The 27,311-nt window shown below is 44.3% G+C and overlaps 2 protein-coding genes, 1 non-coding gene and 1 pseudogene across 3 annotated transcripts; 1 reads left to right on the top strand and 3 right to left on the bottom strand.

The window, feature by feature from the left end:
• Positions 1–2,526: 2,526 nt before the first annotated feature.
• On the bottom strand, positions 2,527–6,423 carry LOC124660346. Its single transcript, XM_047198152.1, has 5 exons — positions 6,308–6,423; positions 5,339–5,378; positions 5,041–5,183; positions 4,818–4,911; positions 2,527–2,630 (listed from the first exon to the last, which is right to left on the bottom strand). The coding sequence occupies exons 2-5, from the start codon at positions 5,339–5,341 to the stop codon at positions 2,568–2,570; spliced, it is 303 nt and encodes a 100-aa protein (XP_047054108.1). The 5' UTR covers positions 5,342–5,378; positions 6,308–6,423; the 3' UTR covers positions 2,527–2,567.
• A 2,240-nt stretch (positions 6,424–8,663) lies between these two features.
• Positions 8,664–8,736, bottom strand: TRNAF-GAA. Its single transcript has one exon. It is a non-coding gene; the product is annotated as a tRNA-Phe (tRNA).
• Positions 8,737–16,115: 7,379 nt separating this feature from the next.
• Positions 16,116–16,943, bottom strand: LOC124660341 (noroxomaritidine/norcraugsodine reductase-like). The gene has a single exon (XM_047198149.1). The coding sequence runs from the start codon at positions 16,941–16,943 to the stop codon at positions 16,116–16,118; it is 828 nt and encodes a 275-aa protein (XP_047054105.1).
• Positions 16,944–19,124: 2,181 nt separating this feature from the next.
• Positions 19,125–21,779, top strand: LOC124662495 (annotated as a pseudogene).
• The last annotated feature ends 5,532 nt before the right edge of the window (positions 21,780–27,311 follow it).

Raw genomic sequence — 27,311 nt, 5'->3', positions numbered from 1 at the left:
CTGCAACAGCAAACACATCCATGTATCCGAAAAACTCATGTGAACGTGTAGAGCAAATCAAATTACCTGTTCACGTTCAACTGGACAAAATGGTAATAAATAGGTTGAATTAAATCATTGGACCTTGAGGTCACAACTTACAAGTATACAACTAGCTACAACATCACTTGAAGAAATAATCTAATTAACCATTTCCAGCCAGCAGAGTCCGGCAGCCATGGCTCCCTCGCTCCGTCCTGCATAGCTCCAGCTCCACAGAGGGGCCCACAGCAGCCTACTATTTCCTGTAACACCACTCACCATTGATAGGCGCCTGGAGCAGCTGCAACAACCAATTTATTTTTAGCATACATGATCGCGCGAGTATTCATTTCATACACACGTGACAGGCAATACACAAGTGACAGCTTATGGTGTACCTATTGGACGAGAGGTAGAGCTTATGGTGTAGCAAGGCACTCATAAATGCATCCCTGACCCTGACTCTTGATGGTCCTGAAGGCACACTCGGTAGCATCGGTGGTGAGCACGTAGATGGCCTGGTTCATCCTTATCAGGGGTAGGGGCAACCATAGCCTGCCTCCTCTTCGGGCCTGCAATCAGTATAACACCATATCATTCAGAATTCAAAACAGTCAAGTTGTGGTTACAATTTGCAATTGCACACAACTATCAACACATTTCACAAACACATCAGGCTACAACTGCAGCATCGGCCAAACGAAGGCATCTTTCCGCAACAAAATAATAGTAGTGGCAATTTAGTTGTTGAATGTTCAAAGCAACAACTATAAGAGAACATTGCAGACATAATCAGCTACATAGAACAAATACAAGAACTATCATCCAAATAAGTAGAAATGTAGTAATATACCATAACTATAAGCACATCAGACTTGAGAAATATCCTTTGCAACGGCATAAAGAGCAGTGTAGGTACCAGCTCACAGAAAGTGTTTTATTACACATCATAGCTAATGATGGGTTAATATTGCTTTCAGGAGTGAGGCTGGAACACCTACAACATGAAACTACATAGAATGATTTACTGATGGTGACAAAGAAGGCTGATGATGGGACATGAAGTATATCAGCAAACATATCACATATCACTACTACAGTGTGCCAACAGTTGAGATGCTAAGCAGATCCAGTACACATATGCCATTGTATGCATTATTAACCTAAGTAGGTCAAATGCATGGAGGTTTAACCTTCCTTTTTGGAAGAATAAAGTAAGCATTTTTCTAAAAGCTCGATTGCAAGATCTAGCAAATACCAAAGACGCAGATCACAAGGCAATGTAAATAAAACATTACCATTTGGGATAGTCCGTAGAGCCCAAGCAGTGCCAGATATATATCAGATGACCATATAATACAGAACACGTCACAGCCATACAATTTTAGAGCAGAGGAACCTAAAGAGGATTCACCCTAGAAAATAGGAACATTACACACCTGCATGAGCTTTCTCGGTTGTATCCAAAACTGCACCAGTTTCTGAACATAATGATTGCAACGTCGGTCCACTTGTTACAGCCAGAACTTTACCATGTGGGGAGATGCCCATGTGATTGTACTGGCAAGCAAGCAGAACATTTTGGATCATGTAGCGGCATTGCCAAAACTTTGAAGGTTTTTGGATCCTCGTCAAGATGACACCTCACTGAAAAACAGTGATCATTAACTCCCGGAAGAAGACCAAAGAAAAATTATTTGAAAAATTAAAAGTACAAGCTTAGCAGGCAGACTTCTATTTTCACCAGTAAAACCTATACAAGGCTGCAAATTCTCAGTATTAGTGATAAAATTACACAGTACCTATATCGGATAAGGGGCTACAGGGTAACAGTTGACAAGGACCATGGCCTCAAATGACACTATATTAATCAGGTTCATGAGTAACTATAACTATTTAAAAAGAAAACAATCCTAAGAAAGTACACAGGCTGCACCTTCAGAGCAAGAAATAATTATTCTGCTCCCATCACCAGCCCCATGAGTAGCACGAGTTGCTACAAGGTTCAGCACCGACTCCTTCCCGTGAATCTTTTTTGTGATCCCATTTGATCTCGGGAGGAGAAAGCTTGCCCTGCTGTTTTTCGCACGGTTGGAGGAGCACTAACATCCAATGACCTTCTCTCTTGTTGTAGTCACAATATAAAATTACAAATGCATGGAGTTATTCGATGGCATGATAAAAATTTCAGCACCATACAGTAATACACCCACATGCATGTTAAACGATGACAAAACAAATACAAGCATATCCCATGGATATATCTCCACCAAACTAGATAAGGAATGACTGTTGCAGCTTGTTATTTTCAAATTAGCAGGCTATCTTTTAACCATTCTAAAAGCATCAGAATATAATGAATTATTTCTTGGTAATGTACTTGGAGCATCATATAGATACAGAAAAAACTTAAATGCATTATTTCAGGTAATTATTAAGGTAGGCAAGTAGTACCGATTTTATGACCAGGATGGAGGACATAAGTTGCAGAGATGATGCCATTTACCTGTGACATTTCGAGGAAGACGCCAAAAATGCTATGGTCCTTAAGCACGAGAGTTCTGTCGAGAGAGGGCGGAGTTGCGCCAGCACTGGTCTGTAGCCCTAGCCTGTAAAATTGAGCCATCAGGTGTGACCATGTGAGCAATGAGCAAAGGATGAATCTATGGGCAAGAAAGTGCAACAGCAAAGGACAAAGCATGAAAAATGATCTAAATGATGGCCATAAAGTATCAAATTCAAACTATTGGGAGTCACATGACACCTACTAATGTAACTACTGCCATCCTCAAAATGCCAACAAGGATAATTACAGGCTAAGATGCCAACCTGAAAGATAGTTGTCTCTATTTAGCGATAGTTATTAGTCGTTTCAAGTCTAGCTTCGACACAGGAAAGACAAGCTTAATTATGTTACCCGCCCATTTACCAGTCCGCAATGATTGATGATAGTCAAACAGAGACAACTTTCCCATAAAACACAAATAGAAAATCGAACAAGTACATGTTAAAAAGCATGCTAATCCAATGAACTCCAACAAGAGTTTGTCTAACTGAATATAAAATCAAACAAGTACAGTAACCAATAATGCCACCAATAATGCCAGAGGCCAAAGTAAATTAGTTTAGGACCAACCAGAGAATTTTTCTAACCAAATTAGAAGTGTCAAACCATATACAACCGACAAAAGTGGGCTTCAGGCCAAATAAGATCAGAAGTGGAGGTGCCCAGTTTAATAGTTTGAATGTTGTGAGTTTGCCTCATGGATTTCGAGTCGAAAGACTAGTCGACAAGTCGCATTTGCAAGGTCGACTCGGCCATTCGACTCGACTCATCAATCATTTGATGAGTTGATCGAGTCGATCGACTAGTCCAGGTTTGTGAGTCAATCGACTTAAATAATGACCCCACATGCCATAATTTTTTTTCATTCTTTCCTCGCCTTCCCATTTTACCCGTGGTCCCCTTGAAACTTAGATCGAGAGATAGTTTCCCCCGCTCGACCCCAAAAGCCAAAACACATCTTTGCATTCTCTCCCTTGGCCGCTGCCTCTGCAAGAACCTGCCGGCCATTGGAAGGAATTGCCCAGGTTTTCCCCCACTCCCATGTCCCCAACATGTAGGCCGCTGGTTCATAGACAAGAGGAAGGCCTTGGCCATTGGAAGGAATTGCCCAGGTTTTCCCCCACTCCCCTGTCCCCAACCTGTAGGTTGCTGGTTCATGGACAAGAGGAAGGTCTTGTCCATTGGAAGAAATTGCCCAGGTTTTCCCCCACTCCCCTGTCCCCGGCCTTATATTATATCCTACATTAAACATGAGTTGAGACTAGTCTTGACTAGTCTCTAGGTCAGTCGCTGCCCCAGAACGACCCGTCGACTCGAAATCCGTGGTTTGCCTTAATATTAATAAGCACAGCTCAGGTTGACGAGAAAACATTATAGAAGCCTCCAAATATAGTAGCAAAGATCAATCAGAAACAAAGAAGGAACATATAATTTTTTTTGTATGCAAGAAATGTAGAGTCGTTCAGATAAATAGTTTTTGAGTGGTTTGAGTTTGTCTTCATGTTAGTAAGCGCTTCTCAGTTAACAAGAAAAATACCACCGCAGCCTCCAAAACTTGACAAAACTGAAATTAGAGACAGAAAAGAAAGTAAACGAATATTTTTTTATTGTAAGCAAAGAAAAGTAGAGTTTGTCTTCATATTAGTAGCACTTCATAGGTTAACGAGAAAAACATCACCGCAACGTCCAAATTTTGTAAATAACTTAAAGCAGAAACATAAAAGGAACAAAACAATAATGATGTTTTTTCTAAGCAAGAAGTGGAAGCACATAGTTTAATAGTTTTGAACAGTTCGTGTTTGTCTTCCCATTAGTATGCACTTTTGTGGTTAAAAACAAAAACATCCCTGCAGTCTCCAATTTTTTTAACAAGCTTAAATGAAAAACAAAAATAATTATGAATAAAAGGTTTGCTTTTTCTAAGAACGGGTAGAAGTGGAGGCCATCAGTTAAATACTTTAGAAAGCTTTTTGAGTTCATTTTGCAACCCAAATAGGTGCACAGTTTTGAGTTGTGTGACAATTGCTCCCTTAAGAAAAATACTATGCAGATTCTTGCTGTAGTCCATGGCTAGTGAACATACATACAATCAGAACTGATTAGTCCAGAAAATACATTGGGCTACAAAATGTTTGAATTCACTGAAGTACTAGCACAAACGCAGAGCGAGCTCAATATTTATGAATAGCATATGCAGACACAAAATGAGAAATTACTGCCAATTCATTACCATGATTATCCACCTACATAATTGGGACCCTACAGACTCAAGTGCTCTGTAAAGTATCTGAAGTGACTTCAAAATCAGACATGCGTGATGATACCTGCCAAATATTTTAGAAATCAGTACTTCGAAATACTTTAGAAAAGAGTATTACGACGTTACATCAGGATGGCACACATGTACTTCAGCACAAAACAAAATGACAGGTAGGAGAAATTATGGAACTCACCTTGCTTGACCTGGTACCAGGTATGACAGGTACCTTGCTTGACCTAGTACCTGGTAATCGTGCTCGACGGTGTGGGCATACGACGGAGGCCACCGACTTCTATGCCTTGAGGCAGTAGTGTAGTCGTTCTTCCAGTTGAAGAACTGCATGAGGGCAAGCGAAGGTGACGAATACAATCATTGTGTATCAGAAACCATACCTGGTATGTATACAACATTGACACAACACATGATCACATCAATTAGCATACATTCACCAGAATGTTAAATAATAATCTGGAGAGCTTAAATGTATTTACCATATTTGCCAACAATTCCAGGATTCTTGGTGCCCGTTGTCTGCACAGAGCATCATCAGAAACACAAACGTTAAAAACCTCCCTCTGCGAGTATACTAGAACAGCAAAGTGAGCTAGTATATTTCGAAAGACAGAGAATAAGACATGGAAATGATGATTGAACAAGTAAGATCTGTGCCATAGAATAAGAGAATTTTACTTGACAACTTCATTGAAGGAGTTCACACAAGTAACAACTATCAATAGCTTATTGCATCCAAAACATCGCCAGATTATCATGAATTATTTAACAGGCATGATTGTAGGTAATGACTCATGGCAAATTAGCAATGTATTTCGTGGAAGGCACATGATAGAGAGGGAAAAACTAGTACTACAATCCAAGTCATCATGCCACTGACCAACCAAGGTGTGCAAATGAATGTTTAACCTCCGATTTTGAATGGTAAATAATTTGGTGGAAATTTCATATATTACAAAGATATACATACTTGTAACAAATAAAAGCATCTCATGAAGATTTCACGCTTCCTTGTTACTCTAATTACTCACAAACTTATCATCATATCGATCAAACTACGACCGAAGAGCAAATTTTAACTACAACAGTAGTCTTACATCCCATTTGACCAATCAACACTAGAGCAAGGCACTGCCTTTCTTGCTATGGTTCGATTGGGGACAAACTAAAAGCATACGACACACTGAAATTCTATGCATGTAATAATCAGCAAAACATGTAACACGAAAATTTATACAAACTGCACAAGCGTTTGCTGAATCACAGGCAAAACAAATATGTCGAATCCGAAGTAACTTGAAGAGTAACAAAGCCCATCTCGGACGCACGAGTACAACTAGTACTAGTGTATCCAATAAATGGGTAAACATAGGCACGACAATAGCTAAATCACCAATTGTCGCATTAGTCAGACCAAAATCCTAGGCGACCACAAAGAAACAATTGACCTTTGGACGCCGATGTTGACGAATCTTCCCAGCGGTGGAGGCGAGGTAGCCGCAGTGGGAATTGGGGGCGGGCTCCTGCACGAAATTGACGCCTCCTGGAATAGGCTTTCACTCAACCACAGCCCTGGTAGAGAGTGGAGACCACCAAAGAGGGAACCTCAATTTGACCTATGCAAAGCGAAATTCACAGCAGAATTCGAGTTAGGTTATCACATATGTGAGCCGAGCAGCCATATGCGCAATGGAGTGGAATGCAAGGGCGGAAGGGGAAATAGAAAAAGCTGCATACTTTTTCAGGTCCGGCCATCCACCGTATCCCGCCTTGTGTGGTGCCGTCCGCATCCACGCTCCGTTCGACAGCGTGCAACGCAGGTGAGCGACCACGCAGCGGTGGTTGGAGGGTGCCACTCACTCCCCAGCGGCGGAGCTTGACCGTGGGAGATGGAGCTGGCCTGGCGGCTGCTGGTCCGTTAAGATGGAGTAGCGGACAGAGGTGGGGTGCCGCGGCGAGGAGGAGCAGTCGCAGCGGCATCCCTATCCCCGGCTACTGCGGCTAGGTTTTTGCGCGCTGGGACGCACTTGGTGCGGAGGAGAGAGGCGGCCGGCCATCAGATGGGAGGAGGGGCGGCGCCGGCCGCCGGGTCTGGAGAGGTGTGGGTGCGAGGAGATGGACACGACTGAACCAAGAACAGAGGGGATTGGGGTTTCGTTGTTGGATGCTGCTGGTCTTCATGGCAATCCCATAAAGTTTGCTGGGATAGAATCAGCCGGCCGATTCATATGCCCGATTTCTTAATAAATCCCATAAATCATGGTACTCCATTAATGACTCTTCTCGACTGTTTCAACCCAATAAATATATATGGATGTACTGTACAACCGTGACGACTTGAAGTACCAGCTAGTAGCGTGGCACATTTCCAAAATCCAGCGCGGGCATTTCATCGACAGCTACCTGAGATGGGCCCGTCATCACTTAATTGACGACACTTCGGCATCCGATGAGACGGCCGACAATATTGTCGGTGTCCATGTCGCACCCGCCCTTCCATGGCATGCTTTGCTCACGTCTGAGATTGTAGAACCACACCAGCGCGATGACGATCGACCTACCTAGTACTACATGCACCGACATATGTCCTCGGCCAGACTACCAGGCTTCACTATGTGTACATAGTTCCTAGTTGAGATTGATGCATCGCATTGACTAATCCGTTAAGTGGACTCATGGCGTGGCGATGAGGCCATTCTAATCATGTGAGGGTTTGAGCTCAACAAATTGTAGATGTTCACCGAAATGGGGTGCGGCAATGGCGGTAGGAACTATGACGATGTTAGGTTTTCATGAGGTCTCGTGTCGGACTATGATTGCATGAACCATCGTTGGTACATGTGAAATTCCCAACCCTATCAAGTTCCAGATAAATAGCGTAGACACAAGGTGGGATTCTGTGGAGCCGCTAGCTATCTATTTTGTGTGGGAAATAGATCTAACTTATTCCCTTCCTTTCTCGCGTGGAGTTATCCTAGCTGCTTTTTAAGGGGGGTGATATTCGGCTCCTCGTTTTTATTCAGTTACTCATTTTTTATGGAATCTACTATTGTTAATTTTACGAAAAATAATACTATTACAATGGCATCTTACTACCTCAGTTCCAATGAATAAAACTTGTATTATTAGTGCAAAGTCAATTCATGTAATGTCTGATCAAGGTTTTACACCAAAAAAAATCACATGCAAATACAGAATCAATATATTATTAGTAGGTGAGATGGGCCTCATCCCTTAATTGCCGATACTTCGGCATCCGACAAGACAGCCGACAATGTCGTCGGTGTTGGTGTCGCATCCACCCTTCCTTGGCATGGTTTGCTCACGTCTAAGATTGCCGTAGAACCACATCAACCCAACGACGATCAACCTACCTAGTATGTACAATGGCACAAGATGCCAGACGGGCGTCATGGCAATGCACCGACATATGTCCTCGGCTGGACTACCAGGCTTCAATGTGTGTACATATTTCAGAGTTGAGATTGATGCATCGCATCAACTAATCTGATAAGTGGACTCATGGCATCACGGCGACGAGGATACTATAATCATGTGAGGGTTTGACCTATAGAATGTCACCGGGGGGTGCGGCGATGGTGGTAGGGAACAATGACGATGTTAGGATTTCAGTAAGTATATATTTTTTTATTTCTACTTCTATAAAAAGAAGTGCTTCTTTATTATAGACTTATCCACTTAGATGAATAAATCATACTCTATTTATATTATTAATGAATATGTATCCCAACCCATCTCGAGGTATTTGTATCAATACCTATTCGGTAGATCTTTTTTTTTCTCTGCCAGGAACCAGATTTGAACTGGTGACACGAGGATTTTCAGTCCTCTGCTCTACCAACTGAGCTATCCTGACCATTTATTGTGCATCATCCTAGTAGAGTACTTGTATCTATGTCAATTAAAGGGACTAAAAAATAAATTAAATGTTTATTATTAGGAATTTTAGGTTTTTTTTGGATAACAGGTAGTTTAGAGTTTAGGGATTTGTTCAAAATAGCTAATAACTGGATTCCTAATAATGGAATTAACTCTTTACTTACTACTTTATGTGCTTTTTTATTATTCCTTGGTGCAGTTGCGAAATCTGCACAATTCCCTCTTCACGTATGGTTACCAGATGCTATGGAAGGACCCACTCCCATTTCGGCTCTTATACACGCAGCAACTATGGTTGCTGCCGGGATTTTTCTTCTAGCTCGGCTTTTTCCTCTTTTCATATCTCTACCTTTGATAATGACTTTAATTTCTTTAGTAGGTACAATAACACTTTTCTTAGGAGCTACTTTAGCTATTGCTCAAAGAGATATTAAAAGAAGCTTAGCCTATTCTACAATGTCTCAATTGGGTTCTCCGGCTTAACACCGGCGGTCTGTTCAGGGTTCCAAACTCATAGTGGCAACTAAACACGAGGGTTGCGCTCGAGCTGTAGCTATGAGTGCTACAGACGGGTTGATGAGAGGAATGGAAGTGATTGACACTGGAGCTCCTCTCAGTGTTCCGGTCGGCGGAGCTACTCTCGGACGAATTTACTTTATGAAATGGGGGGAGTATCCGAAACTATAGCTAGAGCAGCTATGGAGATAGCTGCCAGTAAAATGCCAATACGAAGTCAATTTATTCGATTAGAGATATAGAACCCCCTAAAACTAAACGGGTATTGAACATAAAAAAAAAGCCGGGGAGATGGAATCGCTAACTATGATTGCGTGAACCATCGTTCGCGCAAATGTGAAACTCCCAACCATGTCAAGTTCGAGATCAATAGCGTAGACACGAGGTGGGATTCTGAAATTCCCAACCACGTCAAGTTCGAGATAAATAGCGTAGACACTAGGTGGGATTCCGTCCCCCGTTAGTTCTCTATTTTATGTGGAAAATAGACCTAGCTTATTCCCTTCCTTTCTCGATTGCAATTGTCCTAGCGGCGATATAAGGTGAATGATATTGGGCTCCTCGATTTTATTCAATTACTAAATTACTCATTTTTATGGACTCTACTATTTGTTGACTTTACAAAAAAAAACTATTACAATTGCATCTTACTACCTCGTTTCCAATGAATAAGACTTATATTATTAATGAAAATTTAATCCATGTAAAGTTTGACCATTTTTATACAAAAAATATTACATGCAAATACATAATCAATATTATTAGATAAATCATGAAATATATTTTCATATGATACCTATAGAATGTCATATTTACTGATAGATCTTTCTAAAAGTTTCATCAAATCTTACTTAGCTTGACTTTTTAAAAAGGCCTTATTCATTGTAACGGAGGAAGTATATATCTATGAAATTGAAACTTCAAAATAATATCTAGGTTTGCCTCATTTACACTTTATACCACATATCCACAATGTCCCAATAGAAAAGGTGAAATTTACTCTTTCTTCGATTGTCCGCCCTCCATTACGTGGAACACGAGAGGACTTCGCTGCCATAGGTCCATAGTGCCTCCATCGGGGCCCAAAACTTAACCCTAGTAGCCCTAACTAGAGCACCCGGATGCAGTCTAGGTCCCCAACCCTCCCGCAGTCCTGCTGCTGGAGTGGGTGGTGGAGGAGAAAGGGAATTTTCGGCACGGAACCATGGAGCATTTTTAGACAAAGGCAAAAATCATTAGTTTCCGAGAGGGGCGTTTGCGTTTGGGCCGGTGGTCTGTTTGTATGTTGTGTTATTCATGGTGTCGGAGGTGCAAACTCAGGCTAGCTAGGTTTTTGCTGAGGTCGACAAGCTAAGCCAATTTCACTACCTCTGTTCCAACTAGCAAGACATATAAATTTAGTTAAAGTCAAATCGTGCTAACTTTGACCAAATATATAGAAGAAAATATTAACATCTAAAATATTAAATAAAATAACTATATAAGTATATTGTATGGTGAATCCATTGATATTGATTTCATACCGTGAATGTTCTTGTTTTTGTCTAAAACATTTGTCAAACTTAGATAATTGACTTTTGACTAAATTTATAGGTCTCATTGGAATGGATGGAGTATATTTTCTCACTAGACCTGTACTCTACGGGTGTGTTTGGTAGCCCGGCCGGCCTCAGATATTCTCACCTCAGCCTAGCCCAACTAGCTATTTCTTGTTTGTTAGCCCGGCTCGGTCCATCTCAGCAGTGCCCAACCAGTACGAAAAACGGCTCTCAGCCAGGCTGAGTTGAGAAGCTGAGATCGAGCTTCACAACCCGGCCTGGCTCAACTCGCCCCCGCAAAACACTGTTCAGACACCAGCGCCACCCCCAGACCCTCACCCCCACCTTTTCTTTCTCTCATTTTCCCCCCTCTCCTTCTCTCCCTCTCCCGGTCAGCCTCTAGCCCGCCTCCCTCCCTCCGGCGCCGTCCCGCCCTGCGGACTCCCTCCCGCCGGCGTCGTCCAGCCCTGCGATTCGAGCCCGGCGTCGTACAGGCCACGGGCAGCTCCGCCGCGCACAGGCCACGGGTAGCTCCGCCGCCCGGACGGTTTCCCAGGCGATTCGAGTGCCCAGGCCAAGCTCCACCGCGCACAGGCCACGGACGGGCTCCGCCGCCCCCAGGGCACGGACGGGCTCCGCCGCGCACATGCCACGGACGGGCTCCGCCGCCCCCAGGGCACGGACGCGGGCTCCGCCGCGCACAGGCCACGGACGGGCTCGGCCGCCCCCAGGGCACGGACGGGCTCCGCCGCCCCCAGGGCAGTGACGAGCTCTGCTACGGGAACGGCCACAGCCACGGCCAGGGGCTAGCGCCGCCACAACCGGCCGGGGACCCGATTGCTTTTGTTTTTTATATACAGGGACCCGATTGCTTTTCCGTTTTCTTTTCAGGGGTCTTTGTGTAAAAGTAGGACCTCAGCATGGTTGAACCCATCGCTGAGCACCAAACAACTTCTTAGCCCAGCAGGGTTGAACCCACCCGATCCACCAAACACATGGCAAAATCTGAGATCAACTTGTATAGGGTGAGCATGTCTCAGTTGAGAAAGACAATCTGTAGTGAACCGACCTACCAAACACACCCTACATCCTGGTCGAGAAGCTTGTAGCACAGCACCACGTAGCCATTTGTACTACTCATTTAGCTAGGCAGGGAAGAGCACGTACGCATGCATACACATATCTGCCACTCATATCACTTTACTTAGCGTGTTGACACGTTAAGTGCACCGAAAGAAGGCTGCAAGGCTGGCCAGGAACGCAATGCAATGCATGGGCAGCTGATCGACGTGTAATCCTAGCTAGCCAACTCAACTCCCGAGGTGTGTGAGTAAGGTGGGTTGGTTTGCTTTTGGTGTAGTCGAGTCCTAGCTATTTCATGTCGCTCCCCTTCTTTGTTTCCTCTCGCGACATACAAGAGGGAGGCAACCGGTGTCGTACCCTTCTACACCGGTGAGTCTCCTGGGTTTGCCTCCCTTTTGCTCCGGCTGCGGGAAGGTACGAGAACCTCGATGTCTCGTTCATGGCATGTAGATAGGTTAGGTTTTGGGGGGAGGCGTTGCTTAGATGGCAGCGACGATGACACTCATGCCAAATAAAGTTTCCCACCTCCGGTCCCATCTCGACTTTTGTCGTTCCTCTAGGACAGCGTGGCTAGGGTTTTCTAGGTTGCATTGGCAAAGTAGCAATGGCACATCCATGGAATTTTATTCTTTGGATTGGGCCACACCTTGGTGACTTATACATGAGTGAAGATGAGGTTGGTTGCCGTCGGGAGAGGATGGCGTCTCGGGAGCAGGCTGGCGGCCTGATGGCGGCAGATCTGCCGGTTTCGCCGACTTGGTCGGTGTAGAGATTCCCTTTGACTTGTCAAGCCGGCGGTTGCGAATGGTCTGGCCGGGCATAAAAGACCGAAACCGAAACCTGAACCCGAAAAACCGGGACCGAAACCGAATAACCTACAAGTTCGGTCATCGGTTAACAGATCGGTCTCAGGAGTTAGATGACCGAAATATTATTAATCTGTTCGGTCATCACGAGCGGTAGACCGAACCAACCGAACAGACCGACAATTTCCACCAAGAGTGCATGCGCAACCCATCCAGTAAAGGCCTGGTTCGCTTTACCTCAAAAAAGGCCTTGTTCTAGCTTCCTTTCTCAGTTCCTCTCCTCCTCTCGTCTCGTTTTTATCTCCCTGGCCTTGCCGACAGTAGGGTATGTGACCTACGGCTGCGCCGCCGCCACATCTCGAACCTCGCCGCATCCACAACGTTGCGCTGCCGCCGTATCTCCAACGTTGCAGTGTCGCATCTATAACCCAGGTGCCGCCGCATCTCCAGAGTCGCGCCGCACTCTACATCTCCAAGCTGGCCGCTTGTGTATCCCGGGCTCCCGGCCGCACAACCAAGTCGCCGCCTGTACATCCCGGCCACAGCAGCAAGTCGTCGCATGTGCCTTCCCGTCTTAGCTATTGTTCTGCTCTTCTAGGCTGTTTGTAGTGAACTAGTGATGGTGATTAGCTGATTACGATTTGGCGAGAACTTTCACTTGCGGATGCAGAAGCAGATGGACCGATAGCTACAGAAGATGAACCAACGATGTTGTGCTACCACTTGTGTACCATTTTGTGATGCCACCGTAAGGTATTGTGGTTTCATTTCTATGCTGAAATTTTGTATACATACTTGCGTTGCCAATATAAAAGGAATGGCAAGTGAAATGCTCGCTCAGGTTTTTGTGCTATAAATTGTAAACATAAATAACTGAAATGATCATCTTGTTGTGCTGCCAAATTTTATATACTTGTGCTGCCATTTCATCTTTTTGGTCTATATGGTCATGACCGAAGACCGAACCGAAAATACCGAAGACCGAATACAAAAAGACCGAAAAGACCGAAGGTAATATGGGTAGCATTTCTGGATGACCGAAATTCTAAAAGACCGAAAAGACCGGACCGAGCAAACCGAACAGACCGAACGCCCGGGCAGAGCGAATGGTGTTGGCTAAGATCTGACGATGTTTGCAAAACATGGTGTTCTTGGGCCCTCCAATGGCTTATATGTAAATTTCTTTTGTTGGGTGATTTTCCTATAAATATTTCTCGTACATGTGTCCTTCCTTGTTTCTACTTGTTGTATTTCGTAGGCTCCACGACATCATGGTTCCATTCAATGATCATATGCTTGATTCATTAATGGGAACTCTGTGATATCTACATCTAGTGAAGCTCGGTCCAAAACTTTTTTGCTCTAGTTCGACAACCTCGGTAAGAATTGGTGAGTACAATTCCCACCATATCTCATATGCCTTGTAGTCAAGATTTTTTTGCCCGACTTCTCGAGTTCTCTCGTCCTCGTCGCTTTCCTAGCTCCATCATGGTACTACCTTGAACAACCATGCATGTCTGCACGTACCGACGGTTGGACCGTTCAGCGCGCCCTCCATGACTTGCAGTTTGGTCGTTATCGCCAATGACCCGACCAGCGGTGCTCTCAACCATGCCGATTCCTTGTCTATTTCAAGATATTTTCGAAGAAATAAAATTAGTTCGTTGAGTTGTCCAAAGCGTCCAAAGCTGTCATGCATGGCATATCCTACGCTCGTGCGTGAGAGAGAGAAGTAGTACTATTACATGATGGAGAGAGAGATGTGGTACTATTACGTGATTTTGCTCCTTACCAAATGAATATGATTATGTAGAGCTAATATAAGAGAGACAACAAAAAAAAAAATTACCAAAGAGGGAGACATGCATGTATGTGTAGAGGAGACCGCGTGCCATGCTCGATCGCCTCTGTTCGTACCTTTGCAAACCTAGGCTAGCGAAAAGTTTCCCGCGTAAGATTTTGGATTTTGGGTTAGCCGTGAAAAGAACTTCGATATGGACCGTGCTGATAGCTGAACTTGGGCCGTTGTCTCGCCCGACGGCCCATTTTCCAGTCCGTCTGATCCAGAGAGGGGTGAACAAAACCAATCGAACCCGGAGCTCCACCCAACCCCCATTCTTCCTCTCCCCTGCTGCGACGTGAGAGGAGCCGGAACGATGCGGCGCGACTGGCTTGCTCGCCGGCGCACGCGTGTGTTTGTGCGCGCGGCTTTATCTAGCTCGCCGGTCCGCGTCGGCGCGTCGATTTCTTCAGCGATTTGTTCACAACGACGCCGCTCCAGCATCGCCCCGCTGCGCCGTAGCATTGCGAGTAGGTGAGCCTTGTCGCTCGCCGGTCAGACGCTACCATGGCCGACATGCGCTACCTGGCCGCGCACGCCTTCGCCGACGTCTTCGCGGAAATCGGCAAAATCACCTCAAGCGCCTTGCTGTCGATTGGAACTTCGCGTCCCACTGAAAAAAATATTCCACCTTTATGAGACACACATATGTTAAAACTAACTGTGGTTTAAACTCTGTTGGTTGTACAACCACCCTTCTAACCATCTAACTTCAGGTTGGTTCATCCAAGTTTAGTTAAATCTCTGGCATCCTTTGATGGATGAAGGGAGTACAAGGTTTCTGGCAATGAAGTCTGTCTAGAGTGTCTTTATGATTAGGGTAATTGTAATCTGCTTGTCAACTGACACTACTTTTTTTTTTTTGAACAAGCAACTGACACTACTTGAGTCGTGCTATTATGTGTGTTGGCTTGAGAGTAGACGCCAATATATTGTATATGGTTCCCCTACGTCTCGTCTATGATGGCAGTAACGTGAGTAGTGGCTGGTGAAGAAATTAGGTAGGTAGCAACGACCGATTTTGGGGGCGTCCGCAATTTTCGAAAGAAAGATGTGTAATTTCGATTTTAGTCATTGTGGGCTGGTGTAGGAAATTATGCTGGTGCAATCAGTTTGACGTGCACTCCCACGTGTAGGTGCACATGCACGTTGGATATACAAAATGGCGGTGCGTGCTGATGGTGGCAGTGCAGGTCAGGCGAGAGAAAAATAAGTCATGTGAAATTTCTTGGATTTTCGGTGAGAGAGAGAGATGGACAGGCGCGCGCGGGTAGGGGGCCAAGGAGATCCGATCGACCGACCGACCTAGCTTGTCACGCCGCAAACGCCGGATAGGCACGCGCGCTCTCGCACCAACAATTGAATCAACGCGCGCGAGGAGGCCGGACCCACGGGTCGCCCATTCAAACGTCGCTGTCTCTGCCGGCACCTCGGTTTTGTGCACGCGAAAATAACCAGTCACCGCATTGCCGTATTTCAAACTGGTCCCAAGGCGCTGACGACACGCCCGTGTGAAGACGTGCTGCGCGCTGCATGAGACGTTGCCGATACTGCCGGTAGGCCTCGATCATAATTAGGCGGCGACGGTGCGGCCACCGTCGACGCACATGACCTGCCCAGTTATATAGGACGCTGCAGGCATGCAGAGGAAGGAGACGAGGGACGCGACCTCCTCCGGCTCGCCTAGGCGACCCAAAGGGATGCGCGCACTCTCCGCCTCCCACATCCTCGCCGCCGCCTCCGCGTCAAGCTGGATGCCGCTGCTGTCGAGGAGGTCCGACCGGACGCCTCCAGGCGCGACGCAGTTGACGCGGATGCCGTCGGGCGCCCACTCGACGGCGAGGTTACGGGTGAGCTGGTTCACGGCCGCCTTGGTCGCCGAGTACACGGACAGCTGCGGGTAGCCGAGAATCCCGCCGATGGAGGACACGTTCACCACCACTCCTCCGCCGTTGGAGAGAAGGAGAAGCGGGTGCGCGAGCTGGGCGAGGTGGAAGCAGGACTCGAGGTTGGTGGCCATGAGGCGGGCGTAGTCCTCCTCCCTGGTCCCTGCCACTTCGCTGAAGAAGGTCTGCCCGGCGTTGTTGACGAGGATGTCCAGCCTCCCTCCGAGCTCGGCGCGGGCCGCGGCCCAGAGCGCCTCCCTGTCGGCGCGCACGGAGACGTCGCAGGTGGAGGCTGTGACGCGCCCGCGCAGGCGCCCCGTGTTGACGTCGGCGCCCCACCCTCGCAGCCGCTCCTGCACGTCGGCATCGCTCCGGGAGCAGGTGTGCACGCGGACGCCGAACCCGGCGAGCTCCTCCACGATCGCGCGCCCGATCCCCTTGGTTCCGCCGGTGACGAGCGCCGTCTTGCCCGCCAGGCTCCAACGCTCCTCCCTGCTCATGATGCTCGCTGCCATTCTGTGAGCCGATGGGCACATTCGCACTAGACTAGTCTAGCTGCATGTATTGTACGGAGTATATAAAGACATGATGCCGTAGAATTTGCCACAAAGTATTCCGAGGTAGCGAGTACTAGTACTATATTATCCTCCTGGCATCCTCGGCGGAGGTGTACAGATTCTTTCCTCGGCAAGTTTTTGTTTTCAACAATGCATAGCAAAATCCGTAGGCGTCAGTCGCCCGGTGGCCGGGAACGGCGGCGGCCGGCCGGGCCAGGTCTTTGATCAGCTAGCGTCCAGGCTAGGGTCGAGCCGAGCTGGCTCGCGTGCACAGAAAAGAGAAGCCCTGAGGAGCTCGGCTCGGGCGAGCAGACAGCTCAGGCCAGCACCAGCAGAGAGCCAGCTTTCAGTGACTTGACGCCCAAAGACGTACGTGCCTCCAAACGTGGAAAATAGCAAGATGAACTCGGGTGCACGTGCACCCGCTTTTTCAATATTGAGAAAATGCTATTTGAAAATCTTAAAAAGATTTAAATAATTTTTTTCATGTATATATTATGTTGATACTTACTTGTGTAACTTTTCACGAAAAATAACGATTATATGTAGCCTACACGCAAATGAGAAAACATCTAAATGAATGATTGGTTATTTGCTGTTCACGGAAATGAGAAATTCTATTTTCACATTTATATGTAGGTCACACATTCTCGTTTTTTTGCAACAAAAAAAATAGGGCACTATACTATAGCGTATTTGGAAAGTGAATGCTACGCTATGCACATTTGGCTCGCTATGGCGCTAATCCCGCTATTAGCGACGCTAGGCGCACTATTTTTCGTAGCGTTATAGCGACGCTATTTTTATAGCGTTGTAGAGCTGCTATTTTTTTACAGGGAAATCTAGCAGCCGACTAGCTATTTTAGATCTTTTGGCACACGAGCTTCCTAAATTCTAACCGTAGTTATTCAACCCATTGGAAACCACAGAAGCATATCGATAATTCTCACTCCTCCTTACACGACGCGTACATGTTGAAGAAGAAGAATCAACATCACAACGAGTAAGAGCTACTGATGCAATCTGCCTAAGAAGAAGAAGAACTTGCTCGTGTATCAATGACGCGTCGGACCCGCCACTTTCCACCTTGTTTTCCGCTCTGTCCGGTGTCCCCGGAGCGTCCCTATGAAGTGGGGATGGGCTCGAGATGACGGACATCGTATAGGGTAGCGTCGGACGGAAAGAGCCTTTGGGGCGTGCCACTGAAAACGATAAAATGTCCGGCGCGCCCCAAAAACTTTTGGGGGACGCGATTGGAGATGCTCTTAGGCCTCTTTGTGACCGCCTCAGTTGGTTGTTGTTCCCCAACGGAACATCACCGATGAAAAATATTTTTTTAGTGCATCGCACATAATGTTAATTTCAAAACTGTCTCAATTTTTGCCGCAACGGTGATTTGTGCCATATAACCAACAATGTCAGAGTAGAACTTTTTTGTGTCTTTTTTCTTTATGACAAAATAGGTGCTTTATGTGATTCATCGCGCATGCTTTTTGAAAAACAAAAGGGCATGTTATGTACGAGGCAATCACACACATTTTCTCTAAATAAAATGTGTATGATGTACGAGAAAGTCACACACAGTTTTAGAATAAAAATTGTGTGTGATATGCAATCTTAAGGTCAAATTAAACCTTCTTCCTTCATCATATATAAAAACAACTTCTTCCTTCTCATATTCAATTTCTAAATAGATAACAGATGCCACTGCCTTAGAACATGTACAATTGAGTGATGTCAACTTTATTTTAGAGTTGGTAGGTTTTTATTAGTTCGAGGTGAGTGGAGAAAAACAAAGTTGTTTTTTCTTAGCTAAGAGATAAATTCTTAAATAATAAGGGAGACTATTTAGTACATTGTACTACCTATTTCCACTTAGCAATATAATTTTCTACAAACATTTAATTAATTGTTAGGGATGGTAACATGAATAATGGGCTGTAAAACTTATATTTATTGTCTTCTCTAGGTAATGTGCAAGACACTTTTTCTTTACTATTATACATGCTCTTCCATATGGTGCCCAAAATTCTGCACAGAAATCTGGCACAAAATTATTATTTTTGTTTTACAAAAGCAAAATTAGATTTTTGGCCATTTCAGACAGCGAGATGTGCATATTTGTAGTGCCAATATGCCATGCCGGACGTCCTTGTCTCGCCGGCCCGCCTGGTTTCAGCACGCGGTTCACGTACCGGTGAAATGAAAATTAAGCTCCCCACAAAGTTGTGAGAGGCAGCTAAACAGGACGAGACTACCCAACCGGCGGCCGCAGTGCCTTATCCACTGTGAAGCACACACGTACGTCTGTGTTTTTGAGTACAAACAACGCTAGGTCCTGGTTGCAGCAATGGCCTACATGGCAATGGTCTCTCTGTTCCTGCTGCTTCTCTCGCCCATGGCGGAGCTCCTGTTCTTGGCTTCACGCGGAGCGACTTCCCGCCGGACTTTGTCTTCGGAGCCGCCACATCCGCCTACCGGGTAAAATACTGTATAATGATAATGGCCCCACGAGTAAAGATTAGTCTCCATTGGGCTGGTAGTATTTTGTTTCCTACTCGTATTTTAGTTAACCGTTCTGGGGTTAATTTGCTTGTAGTACGAGGGCGCTGTAGCTGAGGACGGCAGGAGCCCAAGCATCTGGGACACCTTCACTCATGCAGGTAATTTTTTTTTCGCGGGTCACTCATGCAGGTAATTGACCTGTCAGAGTTTGGTACTGAATGCGAACTTGGGACTACGATAAGAACTGAACGCTGGATTTATGTATGTCAAGTTTTAGTTCTGAATTGACCGTCCGATCACGGGGAAAATGGCGGACAAAAGCACGGGTGATGTCGCTGCCGACGGGTACCACAAGTACAAGGTACACGCTTCCAAATTTGATCTTCTTCTTTTTCCTGCATTCAGTTGTTGTGTTTTCCAAAATGAATATTCAAACATTCTGTTTTACCCATACATGATACGATATTTCAGGATGATGTGAAGCTCATGGCTGACACGAACCTAGAGGCTTACAGATTCTCCATCTCATGGTCAAGGCTTATTCCAAGTATGAAATTTCATTATAGGCTTTCATTGCAAGTACACTACAATTTTTTTTTACCGATTATCAGTTTTGAAATGACATTTGCGAGATGGGAGGGGAGCTGTCAATCCAAAAGGCCCGGAGTACTACAACAGCCTTATAGATGCGGTAGTGCAACATGGTACCTTTTTTTTTCTTTTTCTCTAGTCTCTGTATAAATTATATTGTACTGACAAAACAAAATTATTTTTTAATAACCTGTTAGTAAATGGCCAAAACAACAAAATCTGTCATCTTGTCTTTTCTTCTTTTCTCCACCATCTAAACCTATCTGTGTCTATCATGTTTCCTCAGGGATTCAAGTCCATATTATGCTTTACCACCTTGATTACCCTCAAATCCTGGAAGATGAGTATGGAGGATGGTTAAGCCATAGAATTGTGTAAGATCCCGGAATTTCTCCCTTGTAATGATGAAATTAGTCAAAATCCTAGAATGTTCGGAGGTTTCCTCGCTTTCCTAGTAATATTTTCTAACAGGTGGTGCTGCAAAATGCGGGGAGGATTTCACGAGCATTCGCGGATATCCGCTTCGGGGAGTTTGGAGACAGGGTTTCATCTCGGACTACGATAGATGAACCTAATGTCGGTGCGATCGGATCTTACGACAGCGGCATAATCGCACCGGGACATTGCTCCGATCCTTTTGGAATAACAAAATGTACCATTGGCGACTCAACTGTGGAACCATATATAGCAGCTCATAACATGCTACTGGCGCATGCATCGGCTACTCGACTTTATAGAGAAAAATATCAAGTGAGTATCATTGTTCCCACTATTAGAATTGTGCCTTTACGCAAACTCATTACTTCGTTTGTGTGGAAATAATAAGCTATTGAAATTTATGTTGCCAAGTAAGACTAATTCAGAAAAAAAACAGTATTATCCTTCTATATTTTCAACAAGAGAGGTATTAAGTATGTTGGCATCTAGGATTAATATAGAAAAATCACTATCGTCTAACTGTATTGTTTAACTATATTTTCTGAACATATACTAAAATTTTGGAGTCGATCTCTACTACTCCCTCTGATCCATAATACATGTCATGGTTTTAGTTCAAATTTGGGAGTAGATCAAATTTGTTGGTATATGTTTTGATGTTCTCTTTTCTCGACATAAGGTCTGATTATTTTCTCATGATGCATACTCATATGAAAATGTTTATCTGTTTATAAAAAGAGATTTTCATGTAGGCCATTCAAAAGGGGGTTATTGGCCTAAATATTTACTCTCTTTGGGCTTATCCTCTTAGCAACGCTACTTTGGATATAGAAGCAACTAAAAGACTTGTAGACTTCACATTTGGCTGGTATGTTGTTCTTACTCTATTTTTTGCTTCGAGAATGCTGCACTAACCAACTTATGGTTCCCTTTTTAGGGTACTAGAGCCCTTGATATCCGGAGATTATCCGAAACAATGAAGAAGATTGTTGGTTCTCGTCTTCCAAAGTTCACAAGAACTCGGTCTGAAGCTGTAATTGGTAGTGCTGATTTCATCGGAATAAATCACTACTTTTCTGTCTATGTGAATGATCGCCCTTTAGACAAAGGTGTGCGCGACTATGCAGCTGACTTGTCAGTTAGCTACAAAAGTAAGCATCAATGCTTTAATGTTCATAGTTTTATAGCAGCTAGTAGTAATGGGTAATGTGATCCATTTATCTACTGAATATGTCGATGCAAACAAAGGCTCACACTGTCAACAAATCAAATGATGAGATTATTTCGTAACGCTTCTGAACCAGATTTATAAGTCTAAGTCATAGTCATAGTCACACGCGCAATCCGCACGCGGTGTGTAACAATGGTCTTGTACTTATAATAGAGCTAGGCAGGCAGGCAGGCTTGAGGAAAGAAGATGATGGGATGAGCTAGTTTCGATTCTCTCTCTTGTTGCTACATGATGAGAGAAGTGGTGGACGGTGGAGATGAGTCCTTCACGCGGATTGCTGATGTGGAAAATTGCTCTCTTGAAACAATACGCCGCGAATGTAACTCACTGTCATGTAATTAAGGCTCCACTTTCTCGGGACTATGGAGCATCGTAATTAAGGCTCAGTCTTCTGGGTACTTGGACCTCAATTACCCGTTCCTCTCCGTTGCAATCATGGAGCTGGAAGAATAGCATACGCGTTGTGCCAAAACTAATATGGATCCCTATAATCATACAGCTAGAAGAATAGCTTACGCGTTGTGCCAGAACTAATATGGAGCCCTATGATTAAGACTCAATTTTCTGGGGACTGTGTAGCAACATAATTAAGGATCCATCTTCTGGGTTGGAAGAATAGCCAACACGTTGTGCCAAAACTAATATCCACATTTTTTATTCTTATTATGCCTGATTGGAGCTGTGAAAAATAAACTCCCACGGTTTTATAATTCTTTCTTCTCAATGGGTTTTATAATTCTCCCTCAAATCTGAACTAAAACCACAAGGATTATGAAAAGAGCATACATGGATTCTAAGGTAGGCCTTTCATCCTCTCTTCTCTTGTGCTCTTTTCTAGATGCACTATTACATTGTTACTGCAGTACAGAGTTCTCCCACTGTATTTGATTACCGAGTGCTCTCATGGAAGGTTCACTACTCTAGTAGTAACACAACAGTTGCCATTTTTTAAATTTGCCTTGGCTAATTTAACACTAGGAATAAAGTTCACCATTGACATGCATTAAGTAATATTGCACGCTAAACTTACATATATATACACAAGAAATTTTGAACCATCCACCAAATTATCACACACAAATTCTGGAACAAATCAGGATTCCTCTTTTACACTTTGCAGAAAATGGAGATAATATTCACAAGTGCAAACAGTGGATACATGCTGACACCCAAGTTGGTTTGTCTCAACCAAAACGATTCAAAATATAGCTCAAACCATTCAACAAAAAGACCGAATGGGTCTTAAGCTAGCTTGCAGTGATAAAACGAACCGCTCAGCTGTGTCTCCATCCATCAGGCAAACTAGACAACTACCCAACTTCAACCCACAACGCTGACATTCTTCTATGTATGTGCCAAATAGATCCACAGCAGGGAGCACGGATGCACCATGACGTTCCTCGCACCTTTCATCGCTCAACGGTGCCGGCGATCCATCTATCTCTCGCTTTTCACTGGCCCTTGTCATGATCAGCATGTTATCTGCCAAGAGATATAGATACTGAAATCAGGATTCAACATGCTTCGTCTAAAATATCATCATTGGGGTTGAATCAATACAAGCTTCAAATTATAGACAGGGAAATATATCTTCACTGTACCCAATTAGTCATGTTTCGATACAAATATCCATTTAGAAAACACGAGGACCAATTGTTTCCAGCCAGCCCATTCCCATTGAAGGCTGCCAATCTGCAGGAGCAAACAATTCCATGTATGTGAATAACCTATGTGAACATGTAGAGCAAGTCAATACTTGTTCATATAAAATGGTAAGAAATCAGTTGAATTGAATTATTGGACCTTGAGCTCACAACTCACAAGTATCTAACCGGCTACAACATCACTTGAAAAAACAAACTAATAAAGCACGTACGGCCAGCCGGGTCTGGCAGCAATGGCTCCCTCCCTCCATCCTGCATAGCTCTAGCTCCACAAGGGGGATCATGGCAGCCTACTATTTTGTTTAACATCCATCGCCGTTCATAGGCGCCTGGAGCAGCTGCAACAACCAAGTTATTTATTAGCGTATACATCCGCATTCATTTTCATTCATACATGACAGACAAGACGAGAGGTAGAGCTTATGGTGTACCTGTTGGATGAGGCGTTGATCAAATTATCAGCAAGGCACTCAGAAATGCATCCATGAGACCCTGTCTCTTGATGGTCCTGAAGGCACATAGCACCGGCGGTGAGCAGGTAGATGGCCTGGTTCACCCCTCTCAGGGGCAGGGGTAATCATAGCATGGAAGCTGTACATTGTTTCCCCTCTGGGAGAGGGATGCACCAGTGGGAGGAGTCGCCAGAAGCTTGGCCAGAAGCTTGGCCGGAGCTGGGGAGGCCGGCAGATGAAGGAGCAGCAGCAGATCTAGCCAGAGTTGGGGAGGTCACGTGAGAGGAGCTCCCCTCTCTCTCTTCCCTCTCTTTCCCCTATAGATGGCCCTCAATTTCCCTCCCAGCCCGCCATTTCTGTTTTCCCCTCCTACCAGCCCAAAGTTTCCCGCGCACAGAACAGAGGCGTCCAGATTCTTGCAAGGCGGCGATTTCGCGCCTAGGCGACGCCTTTGGACGCCTTGGAGACGCCTTTGGACGCCTTGGGCAGAAAACAAAGGCGACACCGACGCCTTGCCCTCTTGGAACGCTCGGACACTCAAGCGTCGCTTAGGCGACGCCTTTAAAACCATGGATATATCTCCACCAAACTAGATAAGAAATGACTGCTGCAGCTTGATATTTTCAAATTAGCCGGATATCTTTTGACCATTTTAAAAGCATCAGAATATAGTTGATTATTTCTTGGAACTTCTAATGTACTTGGAGCATCAAACTGATACAGAAAAAAGTTAAACACATTAACTCTGGTAGTCTTTAAGCTAGGAAAGTAGTACTGATTTTATGACCAGGCTGGATGACATGAACTCCACAGACGATGTCGTTTACCTGTGATATTTCGAGGAAGACACCGAAAATGCTCAGGTCCTTCATCACAAGAGCTCTGTTGATAGAGGGTAGAGTTGCGCCGGCACTGGTGCTGGCATCTTTGAAGGACATCAAGGACAAGCAGGATGGTGTCCCGTAGGGCAAGCACCACCGCACCACCGTCTTGCTGTCCAAAGCAAAGAAAAAAAATAATATACCGACCACAAAAGCATTGCTTGCTCCAGCTATTTAGTTCTTCACTATTAGTTCCCCTCTGTTCATGGTGTACAAACAAAAAAATTATTAACAAAACCATTGCAATACATACTAAAACATCAGGGCAACCCGAATTTGATCTAGAATATGTATTAATTTCTGTATGGTAAATAGATGGTAAATTTCTGTACTAATCACAAGCATCTCAATCGATTCAAATTCAGAGAAGCAATCACAAGCACGAGGTATGTATTAATTTTTGTATGGTAAATACATGCAAGTGAGCATATAGAAGTAGCCATATAAATAAACTAGGTGAGGGATTCTAAGGCTGTACATAGCTGCAGTTCAAACATGTAGATGGTCATCAATTCATAAACATCAGGAACGTCACCACCAAGTCAAAGAGGAATCAAACTTATGCAAAGAGACCTGGCTTGGTTGAAAGAATCGATAGGAAAGGATGACAAAAAGGTTACCTTGCTATCTATCGAGTGTCAGCCATGGTGATGCACGGTGGTGATGTTGGCCGGGGATCTGAGTACACATGGCGATCTCAACTACTTAGTTTTCTCCAAACGAGCAAGGATTTATTAACTAGACAAAAAAATATCACCAATCAAGTAAAACACATCACTCATTCTAAAATTCCTTGAACACAACCACAGATTTTGTAAGTAGTAATATAGATAGAGGACATTAATCACTAGTTCACTTTATTTACTTTCATCAAACACTTCCAGCATACTAGTTGGAGTTCATCAAACCACCATACTGATATGGAGTTAAATCATGGAGGAGTTACGGATTCCATTACCAACCTTTTTCAGTTTCTCATAGCATGCTGGGGGACGTGGTTGCCGGAAGACGTCGGCAGCAGCTCCGCGTGGACTAGAGCTCACCAACAGGGATTTGTAGCCAAGGCCGAAAGTGCAAAAGCTGCTATAGGTGAACATTTGCCTCTTGCAGCAGGTTCCCTTGGCTCGAGCAACCCAGACACCCTTGGAGGCAACAACGTGAAATAGAACGAGGTCAAATAAGGGGAATTTTCACAGATAAAACAAATATCTCAGCCATGCATGCCATCACCGATGAACCATGAAAGAAGAACAATGTCATAAACACATCACAAAATAATCAGGCATGGACCACCCCTTTCTTGCATAGCTTACATTGGGTTATATCCTTGCTCAAAATCTGGGTAGAGCACCTTGTTTCAAAGGATGATCCTTTGAGTTTTCCCTCCATGCATGTGCAGCCTCTCTGGATGGATCATAAGGTTCGGGCTCAACAGGTCTAGTATCTGTATGTAGCCATAGCCTGCAGAGATCAGCCATTAGGAGTGACCGTGTGAGCAATAAGAAAATCACAAATCTATGGCCAAGAAAGTGCAACAACAAAGGACAGAGCATTGATAGATGGCAGGCAGAGCATGAAAAACAACCTAAATGATGGCCATAAAGTAACAAATTCAAACTACTGACATCATCGAATTTCCAACAAGGATGATTACAGAGTAATATGCTAACCTCGAAGAGATGTAGTTGTCTCTATTTGGAAATAGTGATTAGTCGCTTGGAGTCTAGCTTCGGCACAGGAAAGCGATGCTTAATTATGTTAGCCACCCATTCGCCGTTCTGCAACAACAATTGAAGCTAGTCAAACAGAGACAACTTTCCAATAAAGCAAAAAAAGAAAGATAACAAAGAAAAGCATGTTGCTCAAATGAACTTCCACAAGAGTTTGTCTAACCAATAATGCCAGAGGCCAAAATAAATTAATTTACGACCAAGCAAAGACAATTTTCTAACCAAATTAGAAGCGTCAAACCATATACAAAAGTGGAACCGACAAAAATGGAATTTAGGCCACACCAGAAGTGGAGGCGCTCAGTTCAACCAGAAGTGAGTTTGCCTTCATATTAATAAGCGGCTCTCACGTTGACAACAAAACATTATAGAAGCCTCCAAATATAATAGCAAAGATCAATCAGAAACAAAGAAGGAACATGTCGAAAAAAAATTATGCAAGAAAATTAGAGCTGCTCAGTTAAATAATTTTTCAATGGTTTGAGTTTGTTTTAATATTAGTAAGCACTTCTCAGCTTAACGAGAAAAACACCACCGCTGCCTCCAAAATTTCGCAAAACTGAAACCAGAGACAGAAAAGGAACTAAACTAATATTTTTTTGTAAGCAAAGAAAAGTAGAGTTTGTCTTCATATCAGTAGCCCTTCTTAGTTTAGCGAGAAACATAAAAGCAACTTAACAATAATGATGTTTTCCTAAGCAAGAAGAAATGGAACTGCTCAGTTTAATAGTTTTGAATGGTCCGTGTTTGTCTTCACAATTAGTAAGCATTTTCGTGGTTAACAAGAAAAACATCACCGCAGTCTCCAAATTTTGAAACACGATTAAACCAGAA

The sequence above is a fragment of the Lolium rigidum genome, chromosome 6, assembly GCF_022539505.1.
Source record: "Lolium rigidum isolate FL_2022 chromosome 6, APGP_CSIRO_Lrig_0.1, whole genome shotgun sequence".
Taxonomy (NCBI): domain Eukaryota; kingdom Viridiplantae; phylum Streptophyta; class Magnoliopsida; order Poales; family Poaceae; genus Lolium; species Lolium rigidum.
The sequence above is the reverse complement of the archived record's forward strand: the minus strand, read 5'-3'. Positions and strand labels throughout refer to the sequence as shown.